General features: G+C 37.6%; 1 protein-coding gene across 1 annotated transcript in view; it reads left to right on the forward strand.

Moving 5' to 3' along the window:
- The first annotated feature begins 3,992 nt into the window (after positions 1–3,992).
- FRRS1L (ferric chelate reductase 1 like) overlaps positions 3,993–19,763 on the forward strand; it is a 35,038-nt gene continuing 19,267 nt past the window's right edge. Inside the window, exons 1-2 of the mRNA XM_056805887.1 lie at positions 3,993–4,384; positions 17,187–17,271. Coding sequence (XP_056661865.1) covers positions 4,159–4,384; positions 17,187–17,271 — 311 coding nt within the window. The 5' untranslated portion in view covers positions 3,993–4,158. The remainder of the gene's footprint in view (positions 4,385–17,186; positions 17,272–19,763) is intronic.

Below are 19,763 nucleotides of genomic sequence, written 5' to 3' on the forward strand. Positions count from 1 at the left end.
TCCAAGAGCAAAGGCTACAACCACTACAGTATACCTCAACAACAGAGAGGGAAGCACTACTCCCTTCAGCCTCCACATCTTCACTTACACCTTCAGCTTCTGCTGCCAGCTGAGAAAGATCTAACCTCAGGGCTCATTAATATTCCATCAGCCTAATCTAGTCAATCAGCAGAGCAGAGAAAAAGCCCCTTCAGGACAGAATAGTCCAAAATCACAAACCCAGCAAATAAACAGGAGCAAGATTATAGCCAATGACAGGGGGGAATGAAAGAAAAAGTATGAGTAAACAACAGAAAAAGAAAAAAGAAATTACAATTGATAGCTTCTATCCAGGTAATGAACAAAGAGCAAATGGAACAGAGGAAGATCAAGGAACACCAAGCAAAAATGCAGAAACTCCAGCAAATTGAACTCATGCTTTGGAAGAATTCAAAAAACAATTAAGAGAGGCTGAAGACAATTGAGAAAAGAACTTAAAAAGCAAAATAAGTCAACTGGAAACAGAAGAACATGAACTAAAACAAGAAAATAGCATCTTGAAAATCAGAATTGATCAGCTTGAAAATGAGGCGAAGAAGATGAAAGATGGCCTACAAAGAAAATCAGACCAGAAAGAGAAGGATGACAAAAAATCCAGAGATGAAATTCAGTCTTTAAAAATTAGAATCCAACAACTAGAAGCAAATGATTTCACTAGCAGCAAGAGTCTATAAAACAAAATCAAAAGAATGAAAAAATTGAGGTAAATATGAAACACCTCATTGACAAAACTACAGACCTGGAAAATAGATCCTGGAGAGACAACTTAAGAATTATTGGACTACTGGATGATCATGACTTAAGAAAAAGCCTGAACATCATTCTACAGGAAATTATCCAAGAAAACTGTCCCAGCATTGTTGAACAAGAGGGAAAAGTAGAGATTGAAAGAATCTACAGATCACCTCCTGCATTTAATTCCCAATTAACAATGCCCAGGAATGTTATAGCCAAATTCAAGAACTACCCAACCAAGGAAAAAATATTAGAAGCTGCTAAGAAGAAGTCATTCAGATATCATGGAACCATAGTTAGGATAACACAGGACCTGGCTGCATCCATATGGAAGGACCAGAAGGCATGGAATATGATATTCCTAAAAGCAAGGGAACTGGATCTACAACCAAGAATCAAATTATCCAGAAAAACTGACTATAGTCTTGCAAGGGACATTATGGTCATTTAATAAAATAGAAGACTTTCAAGCATTCATAAAGAAAAGACCAGACTTAAACAGACAATTTGATGCCCAAACACAGAACTCAAGAGAATCACCAAAAGGTAATTAAGAAAGGAAAAAACAAAAACAAACTTTTTTTAAGGGACCCAATAAGTTCAAATGATTTGTATTCCTATAAGAAAAGATGATATTTGTAACTCTTAAAAATTGTTATTATCATCAGGTTAGCTAAAAGAAGTATACCTAGAGGGAACAGTGACAAACTGTATAGAATGAAATGAATGTATATATATATATATGTATTATATATATATATAAATACATAAAACTATATACAAAACTAGGGATAAAAAAGAGGATAATACTAAGAGAAATGGGAAAAGGGACAAAATGGCGTAAATTTATATTTCATAAAGAAGCACATGTAGGGATGGGGAAAAAAGACCAATACAATGGAAGGGTGAAAGAGGTTGGAGACAGATAATTCTTCATTCTTAATCACATTGAAATTGACTCAAAGAGGGAAGAATAAGTAGATCCATTAGGGCAAAGAATTGTAGCATGACCTGTAGTGAAGTAGAAGGGTAATAATCCAACTGGTGGGAAGGGAAGCAATACAAGGGAGGGACAGAGTGGGTGTCATTTAAAAGACACTATAGTAAGAGGGGAATCAATAAAAGGGGAGGTGCTGGGAAGGGTAGTAACATTAGGGAGGGGATAGGGGGAAACTGACTAAAAGCGAAAAGTTGGAGGGGAGGGTAAGAGGGATAAGAGAAAAGACAGAACCTAAGGAGGAAGTCAAAATGAAGAGAAATACAAAAACAGTAATCATAACCGAGAATGTGAATGGGATGAACCCACCAATAAAAAGGAAGCAGATATGGATTAAATATATAGCAGAATGGATTTTAAAAACAGAAAGAAAATCCTGAAATGACTTAAATGAACTGATGCACAGCAAAGTGGGCAGAACCAGGAGAATATTGGACATGATAATAGCAATATAATGTACAATGATTAACTGTGAATGACTTAGCTATTCTCAGCAATACAATAATCCAAGATAGCTCCAAAGGACTCAAAAATGCTCTCTACCTTGAGAGAAGAAAATGATGGAGTCTGAATGCAGATCAAAGAATACTATATTTCTCTTCAAATTTTTATGAGTTTTGTATATGTGTCTTCTATAGCATGATCAATATGTAAATGTGTTTTACATGATTGCAATGTATAACCTATATCAAATTACTTACCCTCTCAGAGAGAAGGGAGGAAAGGGAAGGAAACCATTTGAAAGGTAACATTTTAGAAAATGAATGTTAAAAATTGTTTTTACTTGTAATTGGGAAAAAATAAAATATATTTTTTAGAAACAAATTTAGGACTGGGGTAGGTAAGGTAGGTAGCTAACTCCAGAATATATATAGAATACAGAATACAGTAATTGAGGAATAAATCTTATGTTCAATTTTGAAATTACATCTATATATTCAGAATACCCCTCTTTAAATGGCACCATTATTTGCTTCTAACAAAAGTCAAATTGCATTTGATACAGGGAAGGAACAAAGCTTTGGGTAGATAAACAATATAGGCTTTCTTAGAGTGTAACAAATATTCCAGAGGACTACTGATAAAATAGGCTGCCCAGCTCCTAATCACGGAGTCCAGATTAAGACTTTTTGGGGGGACAATGTGAGAATCTGTTTTGCTTAATTATGCATGTTTGTAACAGAGGTTTTGCTTTTCTTGCTTTTTTCCTTGCAAGACAGGGAAGATGGGAAGGAGAAAAAGCAAGTGTTCGTTTAGAAATAAGAGCCCTTCTTTTAAGGGGCTCACAGTGTACTGACAGACATGGATTGATAAAGGCAGTTCCTTTATCTATCTTACATCAATGAAACCACAGATCCAGGCTTTATTTCCCATATAGTAGCCACTTAGCAGATTCTTCTATAATTGAATTGATTTAAATTAAATAGCAAAAAAATGAAAGTCCAGGTTGGGAAATTAACAAGCTCATTTAAGATTTAGCTCTTTCCGGAGATCATGATACATTATATTTCTATTTTACATTCAGATGCGTCTATAACTGTAACATCATTCTCACAACATGGATGTACATAATATGGTTATAAACTGCAAATTCCTACCACTAGATTTTTAATATGGGCTATCCTTTGTGTATTCTGCAGGCAAATCCTGAAATGAAGGCACTGCTAGCTAGAAGGTGGTAAATTAAGATATTCAGTTTATTCGGGAGCAGTTTACAAGGGGAAAAGAAATACATTTATAACTAATCATTTTATAATCTGCCTAGGCTGCTTCTCCTCAGTAATTGAAAACAAGGTAGCTGAAAACATCATCTGCAAGTAGGCAATTTGGAGCAAGCCTAAATGTTTCTTTAAAAAAAATCATTACAGAAATAATTGTATTTCAAGAAAAAAATCAGCTACCACACATACAAAATTTCAAGTCTTTAAAATGCCTAATTCTTGAAGGTTATTTTCCGCTTTCCTTTCTTGTTCTTTGTCCATCACAAAGCACATTCACAGTGATTTTTTGTATGTTTTTAGTACAAAACCTGGGTAGATTGGCAGGTCTCTCAGTGACTGGTTTTATGCGGCAAATACGCCCATTCTTTGGCTTCTTTGTGTTGAATCTGAATTTGCTAGGGAGGGTTTAGAAAAAAGGAGAGGGGATGAGGGAGAGGGAGTCGAGTGAGGAGGGGGGAGGAGGAACGGGGGCGGGGGGGATAAGGGAGGGGACCTGAGGAGGGGGAAGAAAGGCGAGGGGGCTGCGGCTGAGGCTGCGGCTGGGGCTGCGGCTCAGACTGCGTCAGCGTTGCCTAGAGAGAGAGAGAGAAAGGCAGACAGAGCCCCGGAGCCGGTGCAGCCACCCGGCGGTGCCAGCTCCACGGCGGGCTCTCTTTCCTCGCTGCCATGCTCCAACTGCCCCTGCTTCCCCTTCTGCACTGCCTCGGCTGCAGCGCCTGGCTGTTGCTGCTGGCGGGGCCCATAGCCTCGTCGGCCAGCCCTGCCGACGACAGTGGCAGGAGAGGGGACTCCTCATCCTCGGGGAGCGACGAGGTGCAGCGCCAGCCGCACGATTCGTCGTACGGCACCTTCGCCAGCGAGTTCTATGACCTTCGCTACCTGTCCGAGGAGGGTGAGACTGTGGGTCCACAATGGCGGGGGGGGGGGGGGGGGGGGGCGAGAGCAAGGTATCGGGGTGGTGGTGGTAGAAGAAGGGGCTGGGAGAAGGGGTTGGGGGCGGGGAGACCACCAAGAGATCACCAGGGACAATAACCTGGGGGTGGGGGGGTGGAAAGAGGGACTGGAATTAGGGGCGAGCTGGTCCTGGGAACCTTTGGCTGGAATAAAGGGGAAAATGCGCTATGGGGGATGGGGAGGGGCAGGCTGGAAGGAATAGGTTGGTGGCAATGGAGATCTGATGCGCTTGGAACCTCAGTCTCTCTCCCCTCTCTCTGCCTGTCCGCTTGTTTCCTGCGATGCGGAGGCGGGGGTGTGGAGTGGGGGGGAAGGTAGGATGAAGGAGCCTAGAATCCTCTGCAAAATTGACATGGATATGGACTAGAGACAGAGGTTGAGGCGCTAGCTCTAGCTGCACCAACTGAGCCCCACCCCCTTTCCGCAGCCCCCCCCCTCCCCCGCGGGCGGTGCGGCAATTGGGCTTCACTGCCAATATTCTCTCTCCCCAAGCCTCATCCAAGCCGCATTCTCATATATCCCTTGCTATCAAGAGCTTTGGGGAAAATAAAAATCCTACACCTTCTTTGAGCTATTTAAAACATCTCCTCATTACAATACCTTCTAAATATCTATTGTTATTGTTTTTTCCCTTATACATCACATCATGTTATCGTTTCCATGCTTCCACCCTCACCTCATTTCCTTCCCCACGCATTTTATATTGCATTTTGACCCACCTTTGGTGTGTCCTGCCATGATTCAAGGCTACTGGCCCGACCCCAGAACATCTAGTTGAGATTTCCTTTGTGTGGGTTTTCCACTAGCCTAGTCTATGAGAGGGTTGCTTGCCTCAGCTAGTAAGATCAGGTCTGCCCTCTTTATTGTATAAAAGATATATCTATCTTTCTAAAGAAATGAGTAACATTTGGTATTTATTTCCCTTGAAATAGTGAAAATTGCTCATTTTCTATAAAATGCAAAAGAAGGGAATTTAAGCTTAAAGGTAGAATGCTGATAACAATAAAGGACATTTATAACCACAAACAATTATCAGAAATGTCCATTTCTGGAAATCAGTCAACAAATTCTGAGCTATGTTCTAAGAATTGAATACACTGCTAGGTGCTTTAGCATGCCAAAGATGTACATGGCATTGTTCTTACCCACATAATTAGAGACTGAGACATATTCATAAAATGACCTATGAACATGACAAAATTACACCTATATCATTTTGGGGAGAGGCTGGAACTGTGATTTCATAAGGGATTCTCAATAAAGAAATTCTTCCTTTTACTAATACATATTAGCAACTTTTCTATAATTTATAGTTTTAGTTGACAAAGAGCTTAAATGACTTGCTCAGACTGATAATTTTATAACAATAGGAAAAAGAACAAAAACATTCATAGGGAATGGATTAGAAAAGGATTCAAAAAGATTATAGAAATGGAATGAGTCTTATTAGGATTGTGGGCCATTATGGAACAAAGAGAAATGGAAAAATTCATTTAGGGGAGACAGAACATCATGAACAAACACTGAAAGCAGGTATGAAATGATATGTGAATGGGGAGAGGGGTACCAAAATAAGGAGGGGCTCCCCACTAGTGTGATCAGTGTGTGTTAGAGAATGGTGGAAAATCATATGAATAGAGCCTTGGAAACAGGCAGAAGGGCGTAGATGAATTGGTTGTGGTAAGCGGTTGGAAGCCATTTTAAGTCCTTGTTTAGAGGATTGATGTGTACCAAATAATATTTCAGAAAGAATATGGAAGCAGTGTGGGAGATGAATCAGACTTTCTCAGGAATACCAGTTAGAATGCTATTAGACTAGGTTCCATTTATTTTTCTCATTTTGCTTCAAGGGCAAACAGTACAGGTGATCAGAGAGAATGCCAAGCATTAGGAATAGATTATGTCGTAGCATGGTGATAGAAGCTGGAATGACATATTTGGGAGACAACAAGAGGGCTAGTTGAACTAAAATGTAAAGTATATGAAGAAGAGTGATATGTAATTATCCTGGAAAGATAGGTTGGAACCAGATTATAAAGGACCTTAAATGCCAGATTCATCAGTCTCCAAGGCAACAAGGCAAGCATTTATTAAATGCTTGCAGCTAATGTGTGAATAATGTATATGAATAATGAATTCCCTGAAGTGCCCATATTATTCATATTTTGAATTTACTGTGCATTTAATGGGTACTATTTATCATGTTTTACATAATTATGATTTCTAATAATACAAATTCAAATACATATGATGATTTCAGGAGAGTCATTATTCATACTAATCAGGATTGAGCTGTAGATGCAAAGAACTATATTAAGCATTGAAGATAAAAATACAAGCAAAAAAGAGCCAGAGCCAGAGGCAGGGAGGGGGAGGGGGGAGAGAGAAGAGAGGGAGGAAAAGAGAGAGAGTGGGGAGAAAGGAGGGAGGGAGGAAGAGAGCAGGAGTGGGAGGAGGGAGAAGGGAGGGGGAGAAAGAGAGAGAGGGAGGGGAGGAGGGAGGGGGAGAAAGGGAGAGGAAGAAGGGAGAAGGGAGGAGGAGAGAGAGAGGGAGGGGAGGAGGGAGGGGGAGAAAGAGGAGGGAGAAGAGAGGAGAGGAAGGAGGGAGAAGAGAGGTGGAGGAAGAGAGAAGGAGGAGGGAGGGAGGGGGAGAAAGGGAGAGGAAGAAGGGAGGAGGAGAAAGAGAGAGGGAGGGGAGGAGGGAGGGGGAGAAAGAGGAGGGAGAAGGGAGGGGAGGAAGAGAGGAGAGGAAGGAGGGAGAAGAGAGGTGGAGGAAGAGAGAAGGAGGAGGGAGGGAGGGGGAGAAAGGGAGAGGAAGAAGGGAGAAGGGAGGAGGAGAAAGAGAGAGGGAGGGGAGGAGGGAGGGGGAGAAAGAGGAGGGAGAAGAGAGGAGAGGAAGGAGGGAGAAGAGAGGTGGAGGAAGAGAGAAGGAGGAGGGAGGGAGAGGAAGAAGGGAGAAGGGAGGAGGAGAAAGAGAGGGAGGGGAGGAGGGAGGGGGAGAAAGAGGAGGGAGAAGGGAGGGGAGGAAGAGAGGAGAGGAAGGAGGGAGAAGAGAGGTGGAGGAAGAGAGAAGGAGGAGGGAGGGAGGAAGAGAGGGAGGGGGAGGAAGAGAGAGGGAGAAGGGAGGGGGAGGAAGAAAGAAGGAGAGGGAGGAGGGAAAAGGGAGGAAGAGAGGGAGGGGGAGGGAGAAGGAAGAGAGGAAGACAGAGGGGGAGGAGGGAGAAGGGAGGGAGGAAAAGAGAGAGAGGAGGAGAGAAGACGGGGAAATGGAGAAAGAGACAGGGAGACAGGGAGAGAGGATTCCTGTCCTTGATGAGCTTACATTATAATGAGGAGGGCAAAATACAAAAGGGAAATGAAAATTTGGGGGAATGGAAATCAGGGGAAAAGGTACCTGCATGGGGTCGGATGAAGGATAAACTATGGAAAAAAGGGCCAGCATGGCAGGTGGGTGTTCCAGGATGGAAAGACCCCTAGAGCTAAAGAAATTTTGAAGCAAAGCATAATGGCAAAGTCTAGAAAGCTGAGCTTTGTGGGAAGATAAGAGATTCTGAGAGGTCCAAGTGAGGAAGGACAACTTTCCAGGTTTAATAGTCTATGCAAAGTATAGAGGCGGGGACTGGAATATCATTTGTGACAAATGGGGGGGGGGGGGACATTTGGCTAGAATGTAAAATATTTGAAAGAGAATATTATATAACAACCTAGAAAGATAGGCTGGGGCCAGATTGTGAAAAACTTTTAAATGCCAAGCAGAGAAATTTATTTTTGGATCCGAGAGACAAAAGAGAGACACTGGAGCTTTCTGAGAAGAAAGACATAGTCATTCAGGTCTACACTTTAACAATAGCTTTTTAACAGCTGTGTGCATAATAGATGGGAGAAGAAGGAAACTGGATACCAAAACTTGTTCGGAAGTTGTAACAATAGGTGAAAGATTTCTGGACCAGAGTGATCATGGTGGAAAGGGGATAGACATGGGAAATGTTGAAGATGTAGAATTCACAGGAATAAATTAAGTGATGTATAAGATTGTTTTCATATTTTAAAAAGCATTCTGTTCTAAGAGAAAAGGCAAAGAAATGATTAACAAAAAAATAGAACATTACATTAAATGTAAAATGGTTTAATTCCACAATTAAGCAAGAAATATTTCAGAATTTTAAAAATAAACCAAATATATGCAGGAAACTGAATTTGTAAAACATTCATTCTAATTAGAATTTAAAAGATGGACTATTGCTTATTGCTGCTAAAACTGCTTTTAAAATGTTTTAATTGCTAATAATAAAAAGGACATTAATTATAGTCAGTGAAGTAGGATATAGATTTAAATTTGAAGATACCATAGTAAGCATGCAACCTAATCCCTTCATTTTGTTCATTTCTACACAAAATTTTTTATACTTTAAAAAAATTTCTAATCAAATTTATTTTTTCACTTACCATACATTTATTTTTCTCTCTTCTATATCCCTTGCCCCCTGCCAGGGGAGAAAAGGAAAACACTTTTAATAAATGTACATAATCAAGCCAAACAAATTCCCTTATTGGTCATATCCAAAAATGTGTGTTTCATTCTATATATTAATCCATCATCTTCTCTATTCAGAGATAGGTAGCACTCTTTATCATTGGTTCTCTGGAATCATGATTGGCCATTGCATTAGTCATGGTTCTTAAATCTTTCACAAGTGTTCATTTTTGGAATTTTTCTCTTGGTTCTGTTCACTTTACTCTGCATCAATTTATACAAGTCTTCCCAGACTTCTCTGAACCCATTTCTTTCATCATGTCTTATAGCACAATAGTGTTACATTATATTCATGTGCCATAATTTATTCAGCCATTCCTCAACTAATGATCCCTCTCATTTTAGAGATGAGGAAATTGAAGATCAGAGAGTTGGAGGCATCATGGCATAGTGGAAGTAGCAATGGATTTGGAATCATGGTTTAAATACTGGCTCTTATTCTTAATATCTTTGTGACATGTAGAAGTCACTTAATTTTTGAGAGCCTCAATTACCATATTTATAAAATGATGGTCTTAAATTAGATAAAAACTAAGCTCTCTTCCAGATCTTGATTCTATGGTTTCTATAAAGGGATCTTTGAAATGGGAAATATAAATACTCTGATTCCAAATCATAGGCTCTATGAGTTGGAATGTCTCTCAGAGGTCATCTATTCATGCCTGAATAAGAATCAGCTCTACAATATACCTTACAAGATATACAACAATCTTTCCTTGAGGACCTGTAGTGATTGGGAACCTGCTATTTCCCAAGGCAATCCATTCCACTTTTGAATAATATTAGCAAGTTTTTCCTTGCAGCAAGTCTAAATTTGCCTTTTTGCAACCTCAAACCATTGCTCCTAATGCTATCTCCTGGAAGGAAACAGAATAGGTTAAATCCCTCATCCACGTGACAGACTTTCAGATACTTGGAGATAACCTTAATATCTCCTCTCACTCTTAAGTCTTCTCTTCTTTAATCTAAGCATCTTTAGTTCCTTCAATGTCTTATAGCAAGAGGTCCTCCTCTGGATGCTCTCCCATTTATAAATGTCCTTTAAATATGTTAACTAGTACTAGACACAGTACCCCAGATGCAGTCTAATCAGTGTAGAATACAAAAGTATCACTTCTTTATACCTAGACACTGTGTCTCTCAGTGCTACCCAAGATCATATTATTTTTACTTCCATATCACATTATTAACATACAATATTAATAATATTGAGTTCATAATCTACTAAGATACCCAGATCTTTTTCATAGGACTCACTCTCTAACCATGTCTCTCCCAACTTATATCTGTGAAACTGATTTTATGAGCCAAAGTGTAAGATTTTTACACTATTTCTATTAAATTTCATGAGAATTATGTATTATTAGTTCAAGTTCTAGCCTATAGAGATCATTTTGGATCTTGCATCTTTCTCTGTGTTTATTATCCCTTTTAGTTTTGTCATCTGCAAAATTCAAATCATTCTTAGAAATGGTAAATAGTATAGGATCAAGGATAGATCCCTGAGAGCCACCTCTAGAGACTTCTTTTCAAATTATCATTAAACTATTTATTGAAAAGAAATTTACCTCCTTGAATTTAATTCCCTATTTTACCTCATTTACTACCTATGGTTTTTGCACTTATATATAGACATCAATAGCTGTGGATTTTAATGCTGGCTCCTTTCTTAGATTTTCTTGGCTTTGTGTGTTTGTGTGTCTGTCTTGTTATTCATTAACAACGTAGATACTCTCTATGGTATCTTGCTTAATAAATAAACATAGGCAATTTTCTTTCTCTTTCCTTTTCTGTATAAATTCTTTTGGATTTGATTTGTTATACTCCAAACACTTTTTTTAACCACTCCATCATTGGCCAAGAACCTAATATTCCCATATTTTAAGCCATGGTCCAGAAATTAACAAATCCATTTTCAGATACCATCTGCTTAGCCCAAATTTTCTTTGCTTTGCTTTGCTTTGATATGCAGCAGTAACAAAATACTACCTGCATGCTAAGGTCTCTAGTTTCTTGCCCAAGACTTCATAATACTTAACAACACTCTCTGGTTTCCTTCTGGCATGGTTACTTTCGCCCATTTCAATCACCAGAAGTGAATAATAGTCATCCAATTTTGCAAGTCTTGAGATGCTCTCCACCACATCTTGGCTATATGGAAATACAAGGAAAACTCAAAAGACTTCCTTATTATTGACAGGTCAGCCTTAGAGAGTCACTAACCTCTGCCATTTGTCTGTTTTTCTCTTGACTTTTACTCCATCATGCCATGGAAAATATGCAGTACTGCTTTTCTCAGAGGATCTAGCTCTTAATATCTGTCACCTACCTCCACATACTCAGTGGTCCTTCATTTTTTCCTCTGGGTAACATTCTCCCACCCTCTAACCACCTGACTTTATCATGTCAAATCATTTTCCTTTTTTGGTGTTTGAATACCTTCCAATTTTAAAAATAAAGAATGGAGTCTCTTTTTACATTTTTTCCTAGGAGGAAGAAAAACCTCTAATTTGGACATAGATAACAGCTACTTGCTAGTAGCAGAAGCACAAATAGGGAACATTCTCAAACCAAATTTTATTTTTCTCTCTACTTTCCAGACTTTTAGGCCTTATAGCTCTTGTAGTCAACTCCCTTGGAGAGATAATAATAATAATAGGATATCATGTGAACAAATAGATACTCTCCCCCCCCAAAAAAAAATTGTGGTAAAATAGCAGAATGATCTGGAAAAAAAGATATGGACAGACACACATGATAAAAATGACAGGAGGATATTTCATTTTCTCTCCAGAACTGACTCTTTTAAAAAATTTTAATTTATACATACATATAGTTTAAAATCATTTATATTTCTGACTATATCATTCCCCACGTCCCACAGAGCTATGCCTTATAATAAAAGAGAAAAAAGAATAAGAAAAAAGTTGGGCAAAATCAACCAACATATCAAAAAAAGTCTGGCATTATATGCAATATTCCACACCTGTGATCCCCAATTCTTTGCAAAGAAACAGGACAAGGTGCCTTTTCACATTTCTTCTTCAGCCAAATGTGGTCATAGCAATTTTATAGCATATAGCTTCAATTGTTTAGTTGGCTTTTTCACATTTATGTTGTAGTTTCATATATATAAATTACATATATAAACATGCTACATATACATACATATATGCAAAATTTTCTTATTTCTGTCCACTTCACCAAAAAGGATCCTAATTAGGAACAAAAGGTTGTAGTTTCCCAAAGAAATATTTCAGTACTTTGATGGATTAGTGATCTCATCAATGTGGGTATTGACTCCAATGTCACAGATTGCAACCCATCCATATTTTAGCATTCTGTGTAATTCGTCCATTTCCCCCCATAAATCCTCCACTAAAGGATTATTAAACATGCTAGAACCTCCCTCTAGATCTCATATCATGATGTGGTTAACAGGGCAGCATGCAAATTGTCCCTGTTTTCCCTTACACGCTACGTGATCATTCACTTTCTTTTCCAAGGACACATCTCATGGATGATATTCTTTAGATCACTTCTTGCATGCAAGTTGTCAGTGGTAATATGATTCAGCCTGTTTACACTCATTATACATCTCTCCTTTGCCCCTGGTTTACATGCAATTTTGACTCTTTGGATGTTGTAGTATTCCCTGATTCACCAACTAGTGATAATTAAAAAGAGATTTTTCTTTTAAGGGAAAGTTTTTGGTCATTAACCACACTGAGAAATCCTCCCCTCCCCCCCCCCTGCAGTAAATCTAAATCATTCTCTTCCTGCATTTTAATTCTGGTCCCAGTTCATCATCCATCTGCCATGTCTGTCCATGATATACATATTGATGAACCATCTAAATGGACTATCCATCTAACTGTGTATCATAGACTAAAAATTAGGCATTCTTCATCCACTTGATTTTTCCTATATGGGTTGTTAAACCAAACTTATTTTGAGTGATTGTGAATATTATTTAGGAGACTTTGTAGTGTTCCAGGATATGATACAATCAGCACAATATCATCCTCAAACAGGAACATCTGGAGGACTTCACCATCTCTAAGGAATCCCTCTTCCACTTGGACTCTTTCCTGGACCTAGTCCATGAAAATGGCAAACATTTTTGGTGAGCATATGACTCCCTATTTTGTTCTACACTTGATATTTATAATCAGAGCATTATTTTTAAAAGTTATTTTGTGGTTACATCTATTAAAGTATCATGTGTGCACTTAAAATATGCAAAGGAGACATCTTGTTGGTGAAGAGCCTTTAAAATGCTTAATTGAATGATTGTCAACAAACAATAAATACAGTGGGACTTTGTATTTGCTGCACCTTTCTGTCAAGTGTGTCATGTGGTCTGCTACCGTATATAATTTGCAAAAGCCTGCCTATTCCCCTTTCATATTTGCATCACAGATAATATGGATACACGTAGATCATTTTCATGCAAACGTTTTAGTAAAGAGAAGTAGGAATATGGGATCAGTAATCATTATCTTCTCAATTGCCCTTCTAGGTAATAATACTTTCCATATTTTTTTCCATTCATTATGTCTTCCCCTTTTTTAAATATCTTGAGAACTGATCCCATAGTGACCTCCTTTGTCTGAGGTCTGCACCAACCACTCTTTTCCTTTTCATTTTCTTTAATGACATTTATACTTCTTCATTTAGTACATCAGAGACTGTTGTTAGAGTTCAAATAGAGTTGTTCCACTTTCATTGATTAAGGAAATTGTTATAGAAAAATTTGACAAATATTTTCCACTTTTCAGCTATTTGTTGTCCTCCTTCCAGTTTCATCTTTAAATTCTCTTTTGATGAGCTGGATTAATTGGGTCTCACAACAAGACTTCCAAAAATTGGTTTTCCTTCTAATACTTTTAGCTGGTTGTTTTTTTTTTCTGGGAAGTCTGACATAATGTTCCACTAACTCTTCCTTAAAGTTTAGTGAATGACATTATTCTAAAAATGACATTATATTCTAAAAAGTAGTGTTGCCCTTGGCTACCACATTTCTCCACTTGATAAGGAGATCAGGTACTTATTGAATGAGGCTCTTTTAGCCTTCTTATTTTGAAAATTGTTTTACATCATTTAAATTTTCATAAGAAGGAGTACTAGTTCATGTCAATGTCATTTTCTTTCTCTTTCCCATTTTCAGCAACAATAATTTGATTGAATAGATCAGATTGAAATTGTTAATTGCATGTCATAACTTCTCATCTTCACCTTTTCCGTCAATACTAATTTTGATCTTTTCTCTAAAAGTCAATTATCGGACTTTATACATATATGGATAACTTAGAAATGACCCCCATATTGATATATTATTCTTTATCTGTTAAGATATAGATGCTTCATTCGGGGTGGGGAATGCTGTGTAGAATTTGCCATGTCCAATACCTCCCAGTTGTCTGCTGGACAAGAGTTTTCATGATATTTGATTTTGTGAATTTTTCAAGCTTTTGACCTCTTTAATGTCTATTAAGCTATTTTCCCAACATGTTTATCTGCTCTTCTAGCCATTTTTTTATTGAAGTTGCCAAATATATACATTGATTTTATTTGGTGGATCTTTTTTTCATAGAATTTTCTACCTCCTCATTTCATCAACAAATATATTAGGTAAAAAAAAAAACAAATATATTAGGTACATAAAGTTATCTTCAGTTATCTTCACTGTCATCTTTTGGTTCATTTTCATCTGCAAGAACAGCTGAATAAATGTCCCATGAAATTATGTTTCTTGATGCCTTTGGACATGATACCTCTAGTTCCTTAATTTACCTCGACAAGTTTTCCCAAGTAGAACTTATGAGCTATATTCATTTAATTGCAACTTTTTATCTTTTGGAATTTTTACAATAGTAAAATCATATTGATATGGTAAGTTTCACCAGTGGTATTCTTTGGACAAGAATCTCATATTTAAATTACCAATATTTGGTACTCAATTACAATAGAATAATATTATGATTTTTATAGATGGCCTGAAAATTGCCATTCTTAGCACCCTCTATCCCCTTTCTGGCCACTCCACCAAAATGCTGCAGAATCAGAAGGGCTCATGACTGAGAACTATTTTGTATTTTCCTTTGTTTCATGAGTTGCCACAGGCAAAGAATTCATCACCATGGGGCCAGCCTATTGGTAATGAGCCTTTACATACTTATCTAGGCTAGTCCTCAAACAGGAGACACACTGTCATTGAGACTGTTCTCAAAGCCTTTTTCCAGCATGATAGACCCTGCCAAGGCTGGCAGTCTGCTGTCATAGCCTTCAGTGTTAACATCTCAGCCCCAGTGAGAAATCAGTGGAACAAGAAAGAAAAATAATACAGATAATATACAGAATCCCGTTAGCAACAAAACTGTGTTGTTTCAGTACACCAGAAACAAGGGGCAAGATCATCATTGGAATCATAGTTTCATGAACCAAACTATTTAAAATGAAACTTGGAAAAATACATTGTTAAGTGAAAGTAATGCATACAGAAAATTGTGGAGATATAGAATTCTGAATATTATATATTGCAACATAATGAAAATGAAAGCTCAATCTGACTCGCATATTAAATGCAAAAAGTACTTGACTTTTTGTTCATTTCTTTACTTTAACAGAATCAGAAAAATAATACTATGTGGTTTTCTTTTAAGCCTGACTCTAAGATAATTAGAGAATAAAAAGGGCCAGGGAGAGGAAAGGAGCTAGATACTGAAATTATGTCATTGGTACAGTAGGTGGCTCAGTAGATAGATGGCCAGGCCTGAAGAACAGACATCCTGGGTTCAAATCTGGCCTCACACTCTTTCTAGCTGTGTGACTATGGGCAAGTCACATAACCCCAAATGCCCAGCCCTTACCATTCTTCTGCCTTAGAACCAATTTTTAATATTGATTCTAAGACAGAAGTTAAGGGGTTTTTAAAAATTCTTTTAACAAGATTAGAAAGGACAAGAAATTAAGATCTCCTGGCCCAGATGGATGATAGTATGATTGAATTATTGAGTTACACAATAAAGTATTATATGAAGTCTGAGGAGGAAAGTTATAATTGTCCCATGGACTGGGAGGGAGGGAGAGAATAAAGACTTAGGAGGCTCAGGAAAGGCTTCTTAGAAGAGACAACCCTTAAGTTGGACTTTAAAGAGGAAATCTAAAAGGGAGAAAAGGACATTTTAAGCCCAGAGAACAATGTGGCAAAGGCAGAGGGGTGAGCAAGCATAGCTAATGTTTGGAGAGTACAGAGTAGTCTATATTTGGTGAAGCATAGAGATAAGGTGGTGCCAGTCTATGGAACACCTTGAATATCATGGTGAGAGTTTTGAACTTTACTTGGCAGGCAATAGGGAACCCCTGAAGATTTCTGAGCATAAAATGACATGATCACAGTTATGTTAAGAAAGATTATTCTGAATAATCATGTTGAATTACTTGAATATTCATTAGCATGTAAATTTAAGTAATTAAGGGATCATTTCAAATGATGGATGAAAAGGAAAAATGAGTCAGATGTTAAAATGATCTACAGAGCTATAAGGAGGATTTAAAAGGCAGACGTACCGGCAGCTATACTATTATGACAGTAAGATAGATAAATGGTTTATATTTGCAATGAAAAGTAGAAAGAAGGGTGATGTACCTGTGAAATAATCAGGCAATCAACAAGCATTTATGATGTGATTTTTATATGCCCAACGCTGCTCTAAATACTGAGAATAAAAGAAAAACAAAAACATAGAACTTGCTCTTAGCCTATACCACTCTACTGAAGGCTTTCCTTCAGAAGGACAAAGTATCTCCTATATTCATTTCACACGGATAAGGATTGTGTCTTCCCCAAGAGAAGCCTTCATGCAAACCTCCATCTCCAGCAAGTACATTCATTGGCTTTTCCCCCATATACATGCCCTCTTTGGGGTATAGATATCACATGGCAGGGCACACTGCCTTTATGCATGATTGCAGACCCTATGTGTACAGATTAATCTATTTGTATGTAAGGCTGAGCCAACAAGTGTCCTCCTTTCCTCTCTCATCCCTGTTTTAGAAAAAAAGAGACTAATTAAAGATAGACTCAGAAGTTCTGAACATTCTTAAATGTTGTATAGAAATTATGTTTTTAAAATAAATGATTTTTTGAAAAGGCAATCACTGTAGTTATGATTATCTAACAGTCATTTCTTCTGATTGTCTAGGTTATCCCTTCCCTACTGCTCCTCCTGTGGACCCATTTGCCAAAATCAAAGTGGATGACTGTGGAAAGACTAAGGGGTGCTTTAGGTTGGTAGTCCAAAAAAAAATTTCAGGTTGTAAAATATGTTGATTTTTCAAACCTTTTCTCAATTATGTGTAGTCTATTAAATGAACATTTATGACCTATGGCTACTTAATATGACCATAATCAATCAATTTCTATTACTGTGTTAAAGGGATAAAGGGAAGTAGAGTATTAAAGCATGATCCCTGGCTTCAAGAAGCTTGCAAGCTGGAGTGTAGGGAGGAATCAAAGACTAACACAGTGAATTAATTAGTTAAAAGTACACAACAGGGGGCAGCTAGGTGGCTCAGTGGATTGAGAGCCAGGCCTAGAGACAGAAGATGCTGGGTTCAAATCTGGCCTCAGAGACTTCTTTGCTGTGTGACCTTGGGCATGTCACTTAATCCCCATTGCCTAACCTTTACCACTCTTCTGCTATAATATATACTAAATATAATATAATAATAAATATAATATAATAAATATAAACTAAAATAATAATATTGATTCTAAGGCAAAAGGTAAAGGTTTTTTTTTTAAAATACACAATAACAGTACACAGAATTAATTTCTAAGTTGTGTGGTATGGGCAATAAGTGTCCAAGGAATTTAAACTTAGTTTTGACCATGTCAAGTTTGTGAATGAACATTTAGGTAGAAATAATCAATAGGTCACTAGAGATATAGCACTGGAGTTGAAGAATGAATGGAATGAGAAATAATTGAACTAAGAAAGTACTCACATAACACAGTACATTGTACATAATAAAAACTCAATGAATATTAATTATTGAATTAACTTGTTAATTAACTAACAATGAAGCAGAGAAGAAAGAGAAGCCAGAGAAGGAGCAATAGGACAGGTAGAACCATCAGAATAATAAATCACAGAAGCCAAAGGAGATAGATAGAGAATGTCCCATAGAGAAGAGAAGACTTGAGCTGGGCCTGATGATCAGAAGAGGATTTCAGTTGAGAGAGAAGAGAGGAAAGAGCATTCTAAACCGGGGAACAGTGTGACTATGGGCATAGATGCAGGAATGAGAATGGCATGTTCAAGAGAAGGAGAGATTACCCTGACTACAGTGGAGGTTCCATATTGTAGAGAAGTAAGAAATTAGCCTGATTATAAAGGAATCAAGGAGGCTATTGAAAGTCAAAATCCACTTTGTAGCCCAAAATACTCCCAAGTGAGGCCTGAACCAGATTAAAATAGAATTCCAATAAATATCAAAATAAAATATTTAACAAACAGTACCAGACAAAATAAATAAAACCATTTTTGTTGGACTTTGACACCACTCCTAAAGGCAATAGGAAATGACTAAAGTTCTTTGAGCAGAGAATAGGGAGAACTTGGGGTCTGACTGAACTAGATAAGTCAAGAGCTAAGGAGAATGCAGATATGATAGCTGGGTGACTGACAAGAGAGAAGAAATCCAGAGAAAAACAACAAAAAGTACAATCCCCAGAGTTCAAAATTATGAATGAAGATGGAAAAGAAGGCACTTTGTAAATTATACAGCACTCCCAAAATTCAAACTATGTTGAAAAGAAGAGGAGGGGAGAAGAAAAAGGAACCAGGTACCATTGCTTGAGCATTGTAGAGGAAGTACTGAATGCAGCCTAGAAAGGAATGAGACATGACTGGCCTGAGAACCCTCCTTAAATGGAAATTCTAAGAGGACTCATCCAGTAAAAGGGAAAGGAGTACACAGAGGCCAGATGATACTTCTGACATGTATGATGCTTTGGGATGAAGACAATTGACATAGTCCCTTCATGGTTGCCAAAATGTGGGTTTCTAAATTAATAATCAATAACTAAATATTATATTTTATAAAGTTTTATTAATAATAACTAAAACAAAAGAACTGCCTGACTTCAGCCTGGTCGCAGATCCAAGAGAGGAAGAGGGAGAAGTTACAGCCATTTAAATACAATCACGCAAAATGTGGGGACGCAGAAAAATGGAATTTTGGGAAATACTAAGGGACTTTTGGGGGATGAAGTCCAAAGGCTCAAAATCTCCACTTATACAATGGTAGGGGAAATCCTGAACATAGCTAGAAGAATTACATTCAATGATTTCAACAATTTAAGTGAAAGAACAAGAAATAGAAATCCCTATATGTTGTATAATTATAATAGCCAATTTTAGCTCTGGAAAAGCATTGAGAAAATATGCCTTCTTCCCTTTGAGTCAGAGGTTGGGCACTGTTGGTGCAGAATTTTGGATATACTGTAAGAAATTTTATATATATGTATATATATATATATATATATATACACACATATATACATATACATATCTATAGGTTAGATTCATCAAACTGCTTTTTCCACTTTCTTTATTAGTCTTTATTATAAGGGATAGTTCACTGGATAGAAGAATTGGAGGCATTGGGGGGAAATTAATGTGATGTGAAAATGAAAGGCAGCAATAAAACAAGATTTGTGAAATTTTGCCCACATGAAATTATATAAAAACTAAGATATGCATTGTTGAAGGAGA

This window comes from Monodelphis domestica, chromosome 7, assembly GCF_027887165.1.
Source record: "Monodelphis domestica isolate mMonDom1 chromosome 7, mMonDom1.pri, whole genome shotgun sequence".
NCBI classification, from domain to species: Eukaryota; Metazoa; Chordata; class Mammalia; order Didelphimorphia; family Didelphidae; genus Monodelphis; species Monodelphis domestica.